A 12,133-nucleotide genomic window follows, 5' to 3' on the forward strand; every position below is an offset into this window, starting at 1 on the left:
GTAAAATTTCTTCTCGTCGATGTACCTACAATCAGTAAACTTAGGCGTCTCCACAAAAACATTATCATCATTACTTACTTAACAATAATGAATATATCAAAACACAAGATCCCCAACAACGTGAAAGACGCAATCATGAAAATCTGAAACACGAAACCTACAAAAAATCATTAACAATCACATTTTGACCGGAAGACGATACTCCAACTTACCTAAAACCTCACACCCAGCGTCCTCCACACTCGCGGTTTGAACGATAGTCAACGACAAGAAAGTCACTGCCATCGTAAAAGCATACCCCGCGAAACACCGTCTGTGTATATCTTCCACTTTCAACCAAAACAGGTACAAAAAGACGGTAACGGCAAGGCAGAGAGTCGAAATGATGGTAACTGCAAAGAACGGCTTTAGTACCACTACTTGCAAATCGACTATCTTACAAATCACATAGGTGAAGAACATCGCCGTCTGTATTTTATACTCCGGAACGCAGACAAGAATCTTCATCACTGTCTCGTTTTGGGATTCTATGTAATCTAGACAAAACTCCTCTGTTGACAGGATTCCGGCAAGCGCCGCACCTTTGACAAGCAGAGAAGCGTTCTGCAAAATGGCAAACTGGTCGTTATCTTCATCCAAAGGATACCTAAGTGTAGAATAGAAGTAGATGTGTTGTCAAACATCTAGAGGGTTCACTTACTTTCCGGTTTCGCATTTGGGGGAAAAAACATATGGGGTGAAAATGAGCTTCTTCAAGTCCAAAGACTCGTTCAAAAAATGTGTGAGGTTGTGTTTATACACGTTGAATGGGGGTCGAAACAGTGGTACGGATGGTCTTTCTTCACAACCTTCTAAAGTGAGCACTGAGTCAAGTGGGCAACATTTAGGGAGTATCAAAGTAGTGGTGTTGATAGGGAAAGAAAAGGGTTTTAAAAGTGGGGCTTCTGGTACCCCGCTGACTATTTTTATAGGTACATGCCCTAAACTGCGCCCTTCGTCTTTTGACCACACCCCGAAATATTCTATGTTGTCGGTGGTAACCCCATCCGGGAGACTAATATCAAGGTTTTGTCCCTGATAAACGTGTAACTCTTCAAGCGACCCCTTTTCATCAGGAACCATTCGACCATCGGATGACGGCTCACCATTACCCACCCAGAAATGGACGTTTTTGGAGCCACCATCGTAGCGAAAATTGGGTATATAGAGAGTCTTCTTGTTAATCAGAATGATGGGACCAGAGGTAACGCGATCATTCAAGTTGAGAGTTTGGGGAGGATTTGGACTCATCTCCTGTGGAAACTAAATTACCCTTGGAAACTTTACACAATCGGCTTACCTTGTTGAGGTACACGTAACCCATATTTAGGCGATACTGGAAGCACCAAACCGCTAACCAGTCTAGGTCCTTGACGCTTAACCCGTTCGGAAGGGTTAACTTTACCGATTCACCGTTGTAGGGAGGTAGCGGTGACGTAGAGCCGTTAAGATGTATCTTTGTCCCGTTTTCGGTTATAGTGTTGCCTTTTCCTACTATGAAAAAGGCAGTGGGGGCGGTACCATCGAAATGGAAGTTGGGGATTTGGATGGTATCGTCTCCGATTATCATTATTTTGCCGGAACTCACATTGTGGTTTAGGCCTTTGAGTTCTTCGATTACTCGGACTGGGGGGTGGGTTGGTTGAAGGGTTTGGGATTGGGAAGGGATGGTTGAGGGATTTGTGTTGGTTGAATTTATGTCTATCGTTGTATCAACTGTGGTTGTGGTGGTGACGGTTGTCTGAAAAAAAAAACAGCGATGGTAAAGTAGATTTATCAATACTATATCAACAAAAGGTTAAGAAGTCAATTTCCAGTAATATTAAATCTTATGATAACATATTTCGCAGAATTACTATGATAGGATATTTATAGTGGCGTCATATAATAGCACCTCCGAGCGATATAATTCGTGTGTTTATGTTTTGTTATTGACTTTATTGTCTTATTATCTACACCATACTGGGTTCACCAAACGAAGTTATATAATGGAAAAAATCGATTAAAAAAATTGAGATAAATTTGGCAACTACGTTTGGTGTTTTGCGATTCCATATTTAAAACTTCAATTTGCTTTGATAAACTGCCGGTTACAAAAAAAGTCCAATGGTGTTAAGTCGGGAGGTCTCGCTGGCCAGTATATGCAAATCCATATCAATCCCAATGTCTGCGAAAAAATTATCTAACTTGTGTCGAACATCGACAGTATAATAAGGAGGAGCACCATCTTGATGATAATAATAAGGATAATACGAAGTAATACAACACAGCGGTTTTATAAAAATTCTGTATTTTTGTATTTAATTGTTCTGATTTTTTCTGAATCTGAAATAATCTGGGGGTTCTTGAGCTTTCTTTCGAAGAGAATTTCAAGGAATCTTGGGGCTCCCAGTCTTTGTTTTCGAAACCCCTAATGTTTTATTTTGTGAAGAATTTGAAAAAATCTTAGTTGATTTTGAAAAATTTTAAAGAATTTTGGAATCTTTGGTCTTTTGTTTTTGAAAGAATTTAAAAGAATCTTGATGGCCCAGGGTGTTTTATGTTTGAACATCATTGAAAGAATCTAGAGGAGTTCTGGTGTTTTATTTTTGAAAAAATCTTGATATTTGTTTTTGAAGAATTTGGCCGAATTTTGGTGGCCCCTGGTGTTTTTTTAAGAATTTGAAAGAATGTTGGGGGTCGTTATTGTTTTGTTCTAGAGTGAATTTCAAAGAATTTTTTGGCCTCTCTGGTGTTTTATTTTTGAAAGAATTTGAAAGAATCTTAGGGGCTTCCAATATTTTTTTCTAAAATGAATTTGAAATAATCTTGGAAGGTCTGGTGTTTTGTTTTTAAAAGAATTTGAAAAAATCTTAAGAGTGTCTTGTTTTTAAAGAATTTCAAAGAATATTGGGGACTTTGGTAATTTATTTTTGAAAGAATTTGTTTGTTTGTTTGTTGTCTTTTGTTTTTTCGGGAATCAAAAAACCTTAGTGTTTATGTTGAAAATAATTGAAAAAAATCTCTGGAGTTCTGGTGTTTTATTTTTGAAAGAATTTGAAGAAATCTTGAGACTCGTAGTGTTTTGTTTTTGAAAGAATTTAAAAAATCTTAGGGGCTCCCAGTGTTTTGTTTTAGTATAAATTTGATAGAATCCTGAGAACACGTGTTGTTTTATGTTTGAAAATATTTGAAAGAATCTCTGTGTTTTTTAAGAATCTGAAATAATCTTGGTGGTCCCAGTATTTTGTTTTAGAATGAATTTGAAAGAATCTTGGGGGCTCTGGTGTTCTGTTTTTGAAAGGATTTTAAAAAACCTTAAGGGCTTACAGTGTTTTTTCTTTTTAGAATTAATTTGAAAGGAACCACTGTTTTTTTTTTGTTTTTTGAGGAATTTGAAAGAATCCTGATGTTTTATGTTTGATAATAATGTTTGAAAGAATCTTTAGTGTTTTATTTTTTAAAGAATTTGAAATATTCTTGGGGGCTGTCGTGTTTTGTTCCTGAAAGAATTTCAAAGAATCTTGGGGGCTCTGGTGTTTTGTTTTTTGAGGAATTTGAAGAAATCTTGAGCACCCATTGTGTTTTATGTTTGAAAATAACTGACAGAATCTTGGGGACTTCTGGTGCTTTATTTTTTAAACAATCTGAAATAATCTTGGGAGCTGTAATATCTTATTTTTTAAAGAATTTGAAATAATTTGAAAGAGTCAATCATAGTTCTCAGTGTCTTATTATTTGAAGAATTTGGAAAAATCTTGGGGACCTTGGTGTTTTGTTTTTGAAAGAACTTGAAAGAGTCTTGGGAACCCCTGGTCTTGTTTTTCGGGAATTTGAAAGAATCGTGGTGTTTTACGTTTGAAAATAATAATAATTGAAGGAATCCCGGGGAGTTCTGGTGTTTTATTTTTGAAAGAATTTGAAAAAATCTTGGGATCTTTGGTGTTTTGTTTTCGAAAGAATTTAAAAAAATTAGGTGTTTTGTTCAAGAATAAATTTGATAGAATCCTGCGGACCAGTGGTGTTTTATGTTTGAAAATATTTGAAAAAATTGTTAGTGTTTTATTTTTTAAAGAATTTGAAATAATCTTGGGGGTTCTGGTGTTTTGTTTCTGAACGAATTTGAAAGAATCTTGGGAACTTCTGGTGTTTTAGTTTCTAAAAAATCTGAAATAATCTTGGGGGCTCTGGTGTTTTGTTTTTGAAAGAATTTGAAAGAATCTTGGGGGCTCTGGTGTTTTATTTTTTCGGGAATTTGATGGAATCTTGAGGACCCATGGTGTTTTAGGGAGCTCTGATGTCTTTTTTTTTCAAAGAATTTGGATTAATTTGAAAGAGTCATTATAAGAGTTCAAAATGTGTTGTTATTCGAAGAATTTGGAATGGTGTTTCATGCGTGAAAATCATTAAAAGAATCTCGGGAACTTTTGGTGGTTTATTTTTTAAAGAATCTTGGATTTTTTTTTAATAATTTGGCACAATTTTGGTGGCCCTTGATGTTTTTTTTTTAATTTCAAAAAATCTTGGGGGTCGTTATTGTTTTGTTTTAGAGCATATTTAAAAGAATTTTGGGGGCCCTTTCGTGTTTTATTTTTGAAAGAATTTGAAAGAATCTTAAGAGTTCCTAGTGTCTTCATTTTTAGAGAATTTCAAAGAATACTGGATAGCTATGTGTTTTATGTTTGAAAATAATTGAAAGAATCTCGGGGAGTTCTAGTGTTTTATTTTTTGAACAATTTGAAAAAATCTTGCGATCTTTGGTGTTTTGTTTTTGAAAGAATTTAAAAGAATCTTAAGGGCTCCCAGTGTTTTGTTTTAGAATCAATTTGAAAGAATCTTAGGAACCCCTGGTCTTGTTTTTCGGGAATTTGAAAGAATCTTGGTGTTTTATGTTTTTGAAAAAACTTCAAAGTTTGGAGATCCTTGATCTTTTGTTTTTTCGGGAATTTGAAGGAATCTTGAGGGTCCATGAAAATATTTGAAAGAATCTCTGGTGTTCTATTTTTTAAAGAATCTGAAATAATCTTGGTGGTGTGTTGTTTCTAAAAGAATTTGAAAGAATCTAGGGGGCTCTGTTGTTTTGTTTTTGAAAAAATTTAAAAGACTCTTGGAGATCCCTGGTCTCTTGTTTTTTCGAGAATTTGAAGAAATCTTGAAGACTCATGGTGTTTTAAGTTTGCAAGTAACTGAAAGAATCTGAGGGACTTCTGGCGTTTTATTTTTGAAAGAATCTGAAATAATTTTGGGAGCTCTGATCTCTTATTTTTTAAAGAATTTGAAATAATTTTAAAGAGACAATAAGAGTTCAAAGTGTCTTGTTATTCAAAGAATTTGGAAGAACCTTGGTGGCTTGGAGTTTTATTTTTAAAAGAAATTGAATAACCTTGGGATTTTTATTGAAGAATCTTGATGGTTTCCAGTCCTTTGTTTAGAATGAATTTGAAAGAATCTTGGTGTCTCCTGGGTGTTTTAATTTTAAAAGAATTTGAAAAAATCTTGGGAACTCCCAGTGTTTCATTTTGTAATGAATTCTAAATGGTCTTGAAAATTCTGGTGTTTTGTTTTTGAAAATAATTTAAAAAAGTTTTTGGCCCTCCTAGTGTTTTATGGGGCTTTCTAGTGTTTCATTTTTTTAAGACTGAAAGAATCTTGATATGTAAGTATTTGCTTTATGAAGAATTTGACGAAATCTTGGGGGCGTGGGTGTTTTGTTTTAAAATTAATTTAAAAGAATTTTGGGGCCTCTCTCGTGTTTTATTTTTTAAAGAATTTGAAAGAAACTTGGGGGCTTCCAGTGTTTTTTCTAAAATCAATTTAAATTACATAATCTTGGGAGCTCCGGTGTTTTGTTTTTGAAAGAATTTGAAAAAATCTTAAGAGTTCCTAGTGTTTTGAGTTTTAAAGAATTTGAAAGAATATTGGAGACCTTAGTGTTTTTTTGTTTTTGAAAGAATCTGAAAGAATCTTGGGAGCCCCTGGTGTTTTGTTTTTTGGGAATTCGAAGAGTTTTGCTGTTATATATAAATACATAATTAAAAAAATCTTGGCATCTTTGATATTTTGTTTTTGAAAGAATTTATAAGAATCTTAAGGGTCTCCGTATTTTGTTTTAGAATGACTTTGAAAGAATCTTAGGAATATCTGTTTTTTTAAGGAATTTGAAAGAATCCTGAGGACCCGTGGTGTTTTATGTTTTAAAGAATTTGAAATAATCTTGGGGGCCCTGGTGTTTTGTTTCTGAAAGAATTTGAAAAAATTGTAGAGACCTTGGTGTTTTGTTTTTGAAAAAAAATTAAAAAGTCTTGGAGATCCTTGATCTTTTGTTTTTTCGGGAAATTGAAGGAATCTTGAGGGTCCATGGTGTTTTATAATTGATCTTTGTTTTATTTTTAAATTATTTTAAAGAATTTTGATTGTTCCCAGTGTTTTGTTTGGAATGAATTTGAAAGAATTGTGGAGTCTTCCTGGTGTTTTATTTCTGAAAGAATTTGAAAGAATCTTAGGAACTCCTAAGTGTTTTGTTTTATAACGAATTTTAAATAATCTTGGTAAATCTGATGTTTTGGGTTTAAAAGAATCTTGGACTCTCCCGGTGTTTTACGAGGATTTCTGGTGTTTTATTTTTTAAAGAGTTTGACTTTTTGAAGAATTTGACGAAATCTTGGGGGCAGTTAGTGTTTAATTTCTTAAAGGAACTCAGGATTTTCCAGTGTTCTGTTCTATAATGAATTTTAAATAATCTTGGGGACTCTGGGGTTTTTTAATTGGAAAGAATTTGAGATAATCTTAAGCGTCCCCAGTGTTTTATTTTAGAATATTTTAGAACAAATTTGAAAGAGTCTTATGTTTTTCGAAAAGTCTGAAAAAATCTTGAGGGCATGTGGTGTTTTATTTTTTAAAATAATTGGAAAAATCTTGGTATTATTGGTGTTTTGGTTTTGAAAGAATTTAAACGAATCTTAAGGGCCCCCGTGTTTTGTTTTAGAATGAGTTTGAAAGAATCTTAGCAATACCTGTTTTTTTGAGGAATTTGAAAGAATCCTGAGGACCCGTGGTGTTTTATGTTTGAAAATATTTTAAAGAATCTATGGTGTTTTATTTTTTAAAGAATCTGAAATAATCTTGGTGGCTCTGGTGTTTTATTTCTGAAAGAATTTGAAAGAATTTTGGAGACCTTGGTGTTTTGTTCGTGAAAAAAATTTAAAAAGTCTTCGAGATCCTTGATCTTTTGTTTTTTCGGGAAATTGAAAGAATCTTGAGGGTCCATGGTGTTTTATAATTGATCTTTGTTTTGTTTTTAAAATATTTTAAAGAATTTTGATTGTTCCCAGTGTTTTGTTTAGAATGAACTTGAAAGAATCGTGGAGCCTTCCTGGTGTTTTATTTCTGAAAGAATTTGAAAGAATCTTAGGAACTCCTAAGTGTTTTGTTTTATAACGAATTCTAAATAATCTTGGGAAATCTGGTGTTTTATTTTGGGAAAGAATTTGAAATAATCTTAGCGTCCCCAGTGTTTTATTTTAGAATGTTGTAGAATAAATTTGAAAGAGTCTTTTGTTTTCGAGAAGTCTGAAATAATTTGAATTCTTAATTTCATGATTATGATTTTAGACTATGCGAAAAAATATACAGAGTGTTCCATATTAAAGCATTAAGTTAACGCAATTCTAGCTAAACCGGAAATGCAAAAATCAAGAAAAATATAATTAATAAATTCGTTATTTTGTAACATATTATGTGTGCCAAATTTAAAAAATAACGGTTTTGAAAATAACAAAGGTAATTCACCATTTCAGACGTTTAACTAACCCTGTATACTTTTATTCGGTTCGTATGTGAAATTTTTAAAACTACACTGCTACAAATTTTTCACGACGACCCGATCAAATGTAAAGTTGAAGCTTGTCACAGGTTAAAAATATCCACCGATGTTGCAGTCGCAGAAATGGAATCAAAAATAATGTAGAAAATCCATTGTTGAGACGCAAATACGTGAAAATAAACAAATAAACATAAGTTTTGAAAACATCTTGGCTCCCGTTTCTCGACCAGCAACGGTCGTATTTTTATCATCATTTATTATTCACATCACTTACAATACGCAAGGACTTGGATACTAAGTAATGTGAAGCTTTCAAGCTTTAGATCTTCTTAACCTGACAAATCAGAAAAAGTAAAAATAAAAATCAAGGCGAAAAAGAGCAAAAGTGGGCGGATTTAGAGGCGACTTGGGGTTACTCCCTGCCGGTATTGCTATGGAGCGGAACACCAAATTCTCTCTCTATATATAACACTCGCTGCGGTTATTAAAAATAATGAACCAACTTGGAAGATATTTTAGCTAAAATTTTCAATACTATAATATATAGTGGGCTTGGTAGGTACGTCGACTTTTAAAGCACTAACCCCTACATCTGCAATCGTTTCAATATTGACCCATATATCTTTTAACCGTTCTTTTATATAATTAATTGCCGCATTAGAGTGCAGACGACTGACATAGTTTTTCTCAAGGTGTTGACCTTAGCGGAATCTCACGGTTACGGTTACGGTTATTCTGGAACGCACAATTTTCGCCTTAAATTTAAGTTCCTTTACAAGATTTAAATTAACAATTGCATCAATTTTCAGTTTCTCTTCGCGTCTATTTTCGCCCCAGATGATATGCGACATGATAATAGCCTGAATCAGATTAGCGTGATTAAGAAAACAAATATTGTTCCTCTCCAAGAACGCCAGCTAAAAATAGTGCGTGACAGTCATATTAATTGTAACAGGGAGCAACGTGGAACCACATTGTTTCGATCAACGCATTATTACGTGGGAGAACATACGACATTTACATAACACATTTCTATTTTATTTCACGTAAACTGTAAACGCGAGATGATTCCTCACAAACGGTGCTTTCTACTCACTCATAAATCGAACAAACGATCTAAAGACGTAAGTTCGGCGAGAACTTACGCTTTCGGGTTTATGGTCCGTAAATAAATACATAATAAATTGTACATAGATAAATCCCGGAACAATATGATAAATGCTAATTGTAAACCGTACTATACCAACAATGCCCAAGTTGCGTAACAATATTCAAGGTCGTGCATTTAGATAATGATGTGTGTTCTTCGAAAACTGGTATGCAGCGGCATTGTTGCTGTTATTACTTGCAAATAGTTGAAATCACTGCACAAACAAGGTTTTAAATACTTAGGAAAAAAATGTTGGGTTCCGTTTGGTTATTTTATCTTCTTTTTAGCGCTGTGTGTTTAACGAGTTATTTTCTAATTTGAACATGTTTGTAGTTTAGAATGAGCTGATTATTGCTTCATTGACACTGAGAGTGCCACGTGCAATTTGCATAGTTAAGTGGCGTCAATGGGTGGCGGTCAATCGAGTCTAGGACGACCAAAAACGGATGAGCGCTTGATTGACGCACGGTTCTAGGAATACGGGATTGTCATACGGAAAATATTTTGGGCTTTAAATATCGCGAGTGATTTATTACTGGCTTCGAGCCATGATTGTTGAATAATATGTAAATATATTGGTGTCTACTTGAAGTTGTGTTGTCCGGGATAATGTTGGCGTTTTGTTTAAGAATGCATTTGAAAAAAGATTGGGATCCTGGTGTTTTTTGAAAAATTTGAAACAATCTTGACTGGTGTTTGGTTTATAAGAATTTAAAAGCATCTTGGGGACGTTTCGTGTTTTCCAGAATTTGAAAGAATTTTGAAGGCACTTTGGTGTTCTAATTTTTAAAGATTTTAAAAAATCTTTGGGACCGTTCGTGATTTGTTTCAAACTGAATTTGAAAGAAACTTGAATAATTTTAATGAATCTTAGGCAGGGGTGTTCTATTTTTTTTTTGCAATTTGAAAGAATCTTCAGAACACGTAGTGTTCTGTTTTTGAAAAAAAATTGAAAAATCTTGGGGACTGATGTTTTGTTTTTTGAAGAATTTGCACAACTCTTGGGAGCCCTTGAAGTTTAGTTCTTAAGAATTTAAAAGAATTTTGAGATCTTTCAGTGTCCTGTGTTAAAAAAAAAATTGAAACAATTTTGAGGGCCCCTGGTGTTGTTTTTTGAAAAAATTGAGAAACCTTGGGAATCCATGGCGTCTGGTTTTTCAAAATTTAAAAGAATCTTTGGAATACCAGGTGTTCTAGTTTTTAAAGAATTCAAAAGAATCTTGATTGGTTTTAGAAGAATTTTAGAATATTTTTGGAAGCCCCCTATTGTTTTATTTTTTAAAGAATTTGAAAGAATCTTGGCCGCAGTTGGTGTTTTTTTTTAATGAATTTGAAAGAATTTTAAGACCTCCCGGTAGTCTCTTTTTGAAAAATAAAAAAAAAAACTTGGGGAACACTGGTGTTCTATATTTGACTAATTTAAGAGAGACTCTTGGGAGCCCTGGTTTATTTTATAAAGAATTTGAAAGAATCTTGGGAGCTCCTGGTGTTCAGTTTTTGAAGGAAATTCAAAAAATCTTGGAAGTTTTAGTGTACTGTTTTTGTAAGAATTTGAAAGAATCTTGGAATTCTGATGTTCTGTTTATTCAAGAATTTGCAAAAATTTTGGAATCCCTTGGAGTTTAGTTTTTAAAATTTAAAAGAAAGTTGAGAATTCCCACTGTTCTGTTAAAAAAAATGAAGGAATTTTGAGGGCTCCTGATGTTCTATTTTTTAAAGAATTTGAAAAATCTTGGGAATGCTTGACGTTTGATTTTAAAAATTTAAATGAATCTTTGGAATATCGGATGTTTTACTTTTTAAAGAATTCAAACGAATCTTGGTTGGCGTTTCGTTTTTTGAAGAATTTTAACAAATTTTTGGAAGCCGTCTATTGCTTTATTTTTTAAATAATTTGAAAAAATCTTGGGGTCGTTCGCGTTCTGCTTTAGAATGAACTTGAATGAATTGTTTTTGAACAAATAAACAAAAAATTTCAGAACTCTGATGTTTCTTTTTATTAATTTGAATATATCTTGAGTGCTTTTGGTGTTTGGTTTTTAAGAATTTGAAAGAAACCTGGGAAAGCCTGGTGTTCTATTTTTAAAAAAATTTGGGAGAGTCTTGGGAGCCCCGGTTTATTTTTTAAAGAATTTGAACGAATTTCAAGAGTCTCCTGGTGTTCCAATTTTTAAAGAATTTGAAGGAACGTTGGGCCCGTTTGTATTGCATGTTTCAAAAAATTTGAAAAAAACTTGGAGGGTTCCTAGTGTTTAGTTTTTATGAATTTGAATGAATCTCGGGAGCTCCTGGTATTCAGTTGTCGAAAGAATTTCAAAGAATCTTGGGAGTTTTAGTGTACTGTTTTTGTAAGAAATTGAAAGAATCTTGGAATTCTGATGTTCTGCTTATTCAAGAATTTGCAAAAATTTTGGGATTCTTGAAGTTTAGTTTTTTAAATTTAAAAGAAAGTTGAGAATTCCCACTGTTCTGTTAAAAAAACAATGAAGAAATTTTGAGGGCTCCTGATGATCTATTTTTTTGAAAAATTTGAAAAATCTTGGGAATCCTTGACGTTTGATTTTAAAAATTTAAATGAATCTTTGGAATATCAGTTGTGATATTTTTTAAAAGACTTAAAAGAATCTTGGTTGGTGTTTCGTTTTTTGAAAAATTTTAAAAAATGTTATTTTTCAAAGAATCTGAAAAAATCTTAGGGGCCGTTGGTTTGTTTTAAAATGAACTTGAAAGAATTTTAAAAGCTCCTAGTATTGTTTTTGAAAAAATAAAAAAAATCGTGAGAACACTGGCGTTTTTTTTTAATTTGAATAAAACTTGGGTGCTTTTGGTGTTTGGTTTTTAAGAATTTGAGAGAAACCTGGGAAACCCTGATGTTCTATTACTGAAAAAATTTGGGAGAGTCTTGGGAGCCCTGGTTTATTTTTTAAAGAATTCGAACGAATTTTAAGTCTGTAACCTTAGGGCCATTTGTATTTCATGTTTCAATAAATTTGAAAAAATCTTGGAAGGGTTCTGGTGTTTAGTTTTTATGAATTTGAAAGAAACTTGGGAGCTCCTGGTGTCCATTTTTTGAAAGAATTTCAAAGAATCTTGGGAGTCTTAGTGTAGTGTTTTTGAAAGAATTTGAAAAAAATCTTGGTGTT

At 33.0% G+C, this 12,133-nt stretch overlaps 1 protein-coding gene across 2 annotated transcripts in view; it reads right to left on the minus strand.

Annotated features, from left to right (window-relative positions):
* The window catches only part of LOC135139188 (uncharacterized), a 33,162-nt gene that overhangs the window by 6,958 nt on the left and 14,071 nt on the right, over window positions 1-12,133 (minus strand). For both annotated transcript variants that reach the window (XM_064069322.1, XM_064069323.1), the window contains exons 2-7: window positions 1,340-1,780; window positions 701-1,293; window positions 441-646; window positions 213-392; window positions 79-157; window positions 1-25 (exon numbers count right to left, since the gene is read on the minus strand). The exon at window positions 1-25 is cut by the window's left edge and continues 145 nt beyond it. In XM_064069322.1, coding sequence (XP_063925392.1) covers window positions 1-25; window positions 79-157; window positions 213-392; window positions 441-646; window positions 701-1,293; window positions 1,340-1,780 — 1,524 coding nt within the window. The remainder of the gene's footprint in view (window positions 26-78; window positions 158-212; window positions 393-440; window positions 647-700; window positions 1,294-1,339; window positions 1,781-12,133) is intronic.

The sequence above is a fragment of the Zophobas morio genome, unplaced genomic scaffold (genome assembly GCF_036711695.1).
Source record: "Zophobas morio isolate AGI-343-1 ecotype UQ-CSIRO unplaced genomic scaffold, CSIRO_AGI_Zmor_V1 ptg000031l, whole genome shotgun sequence".
In the NCBI taxonomy this organism is placed as follows: Eukaryota; Metazoa; Arthropoda; class Insecta; order Coleoptera; family Tenebrionidae; genus Zophobas; species Zophobas morio.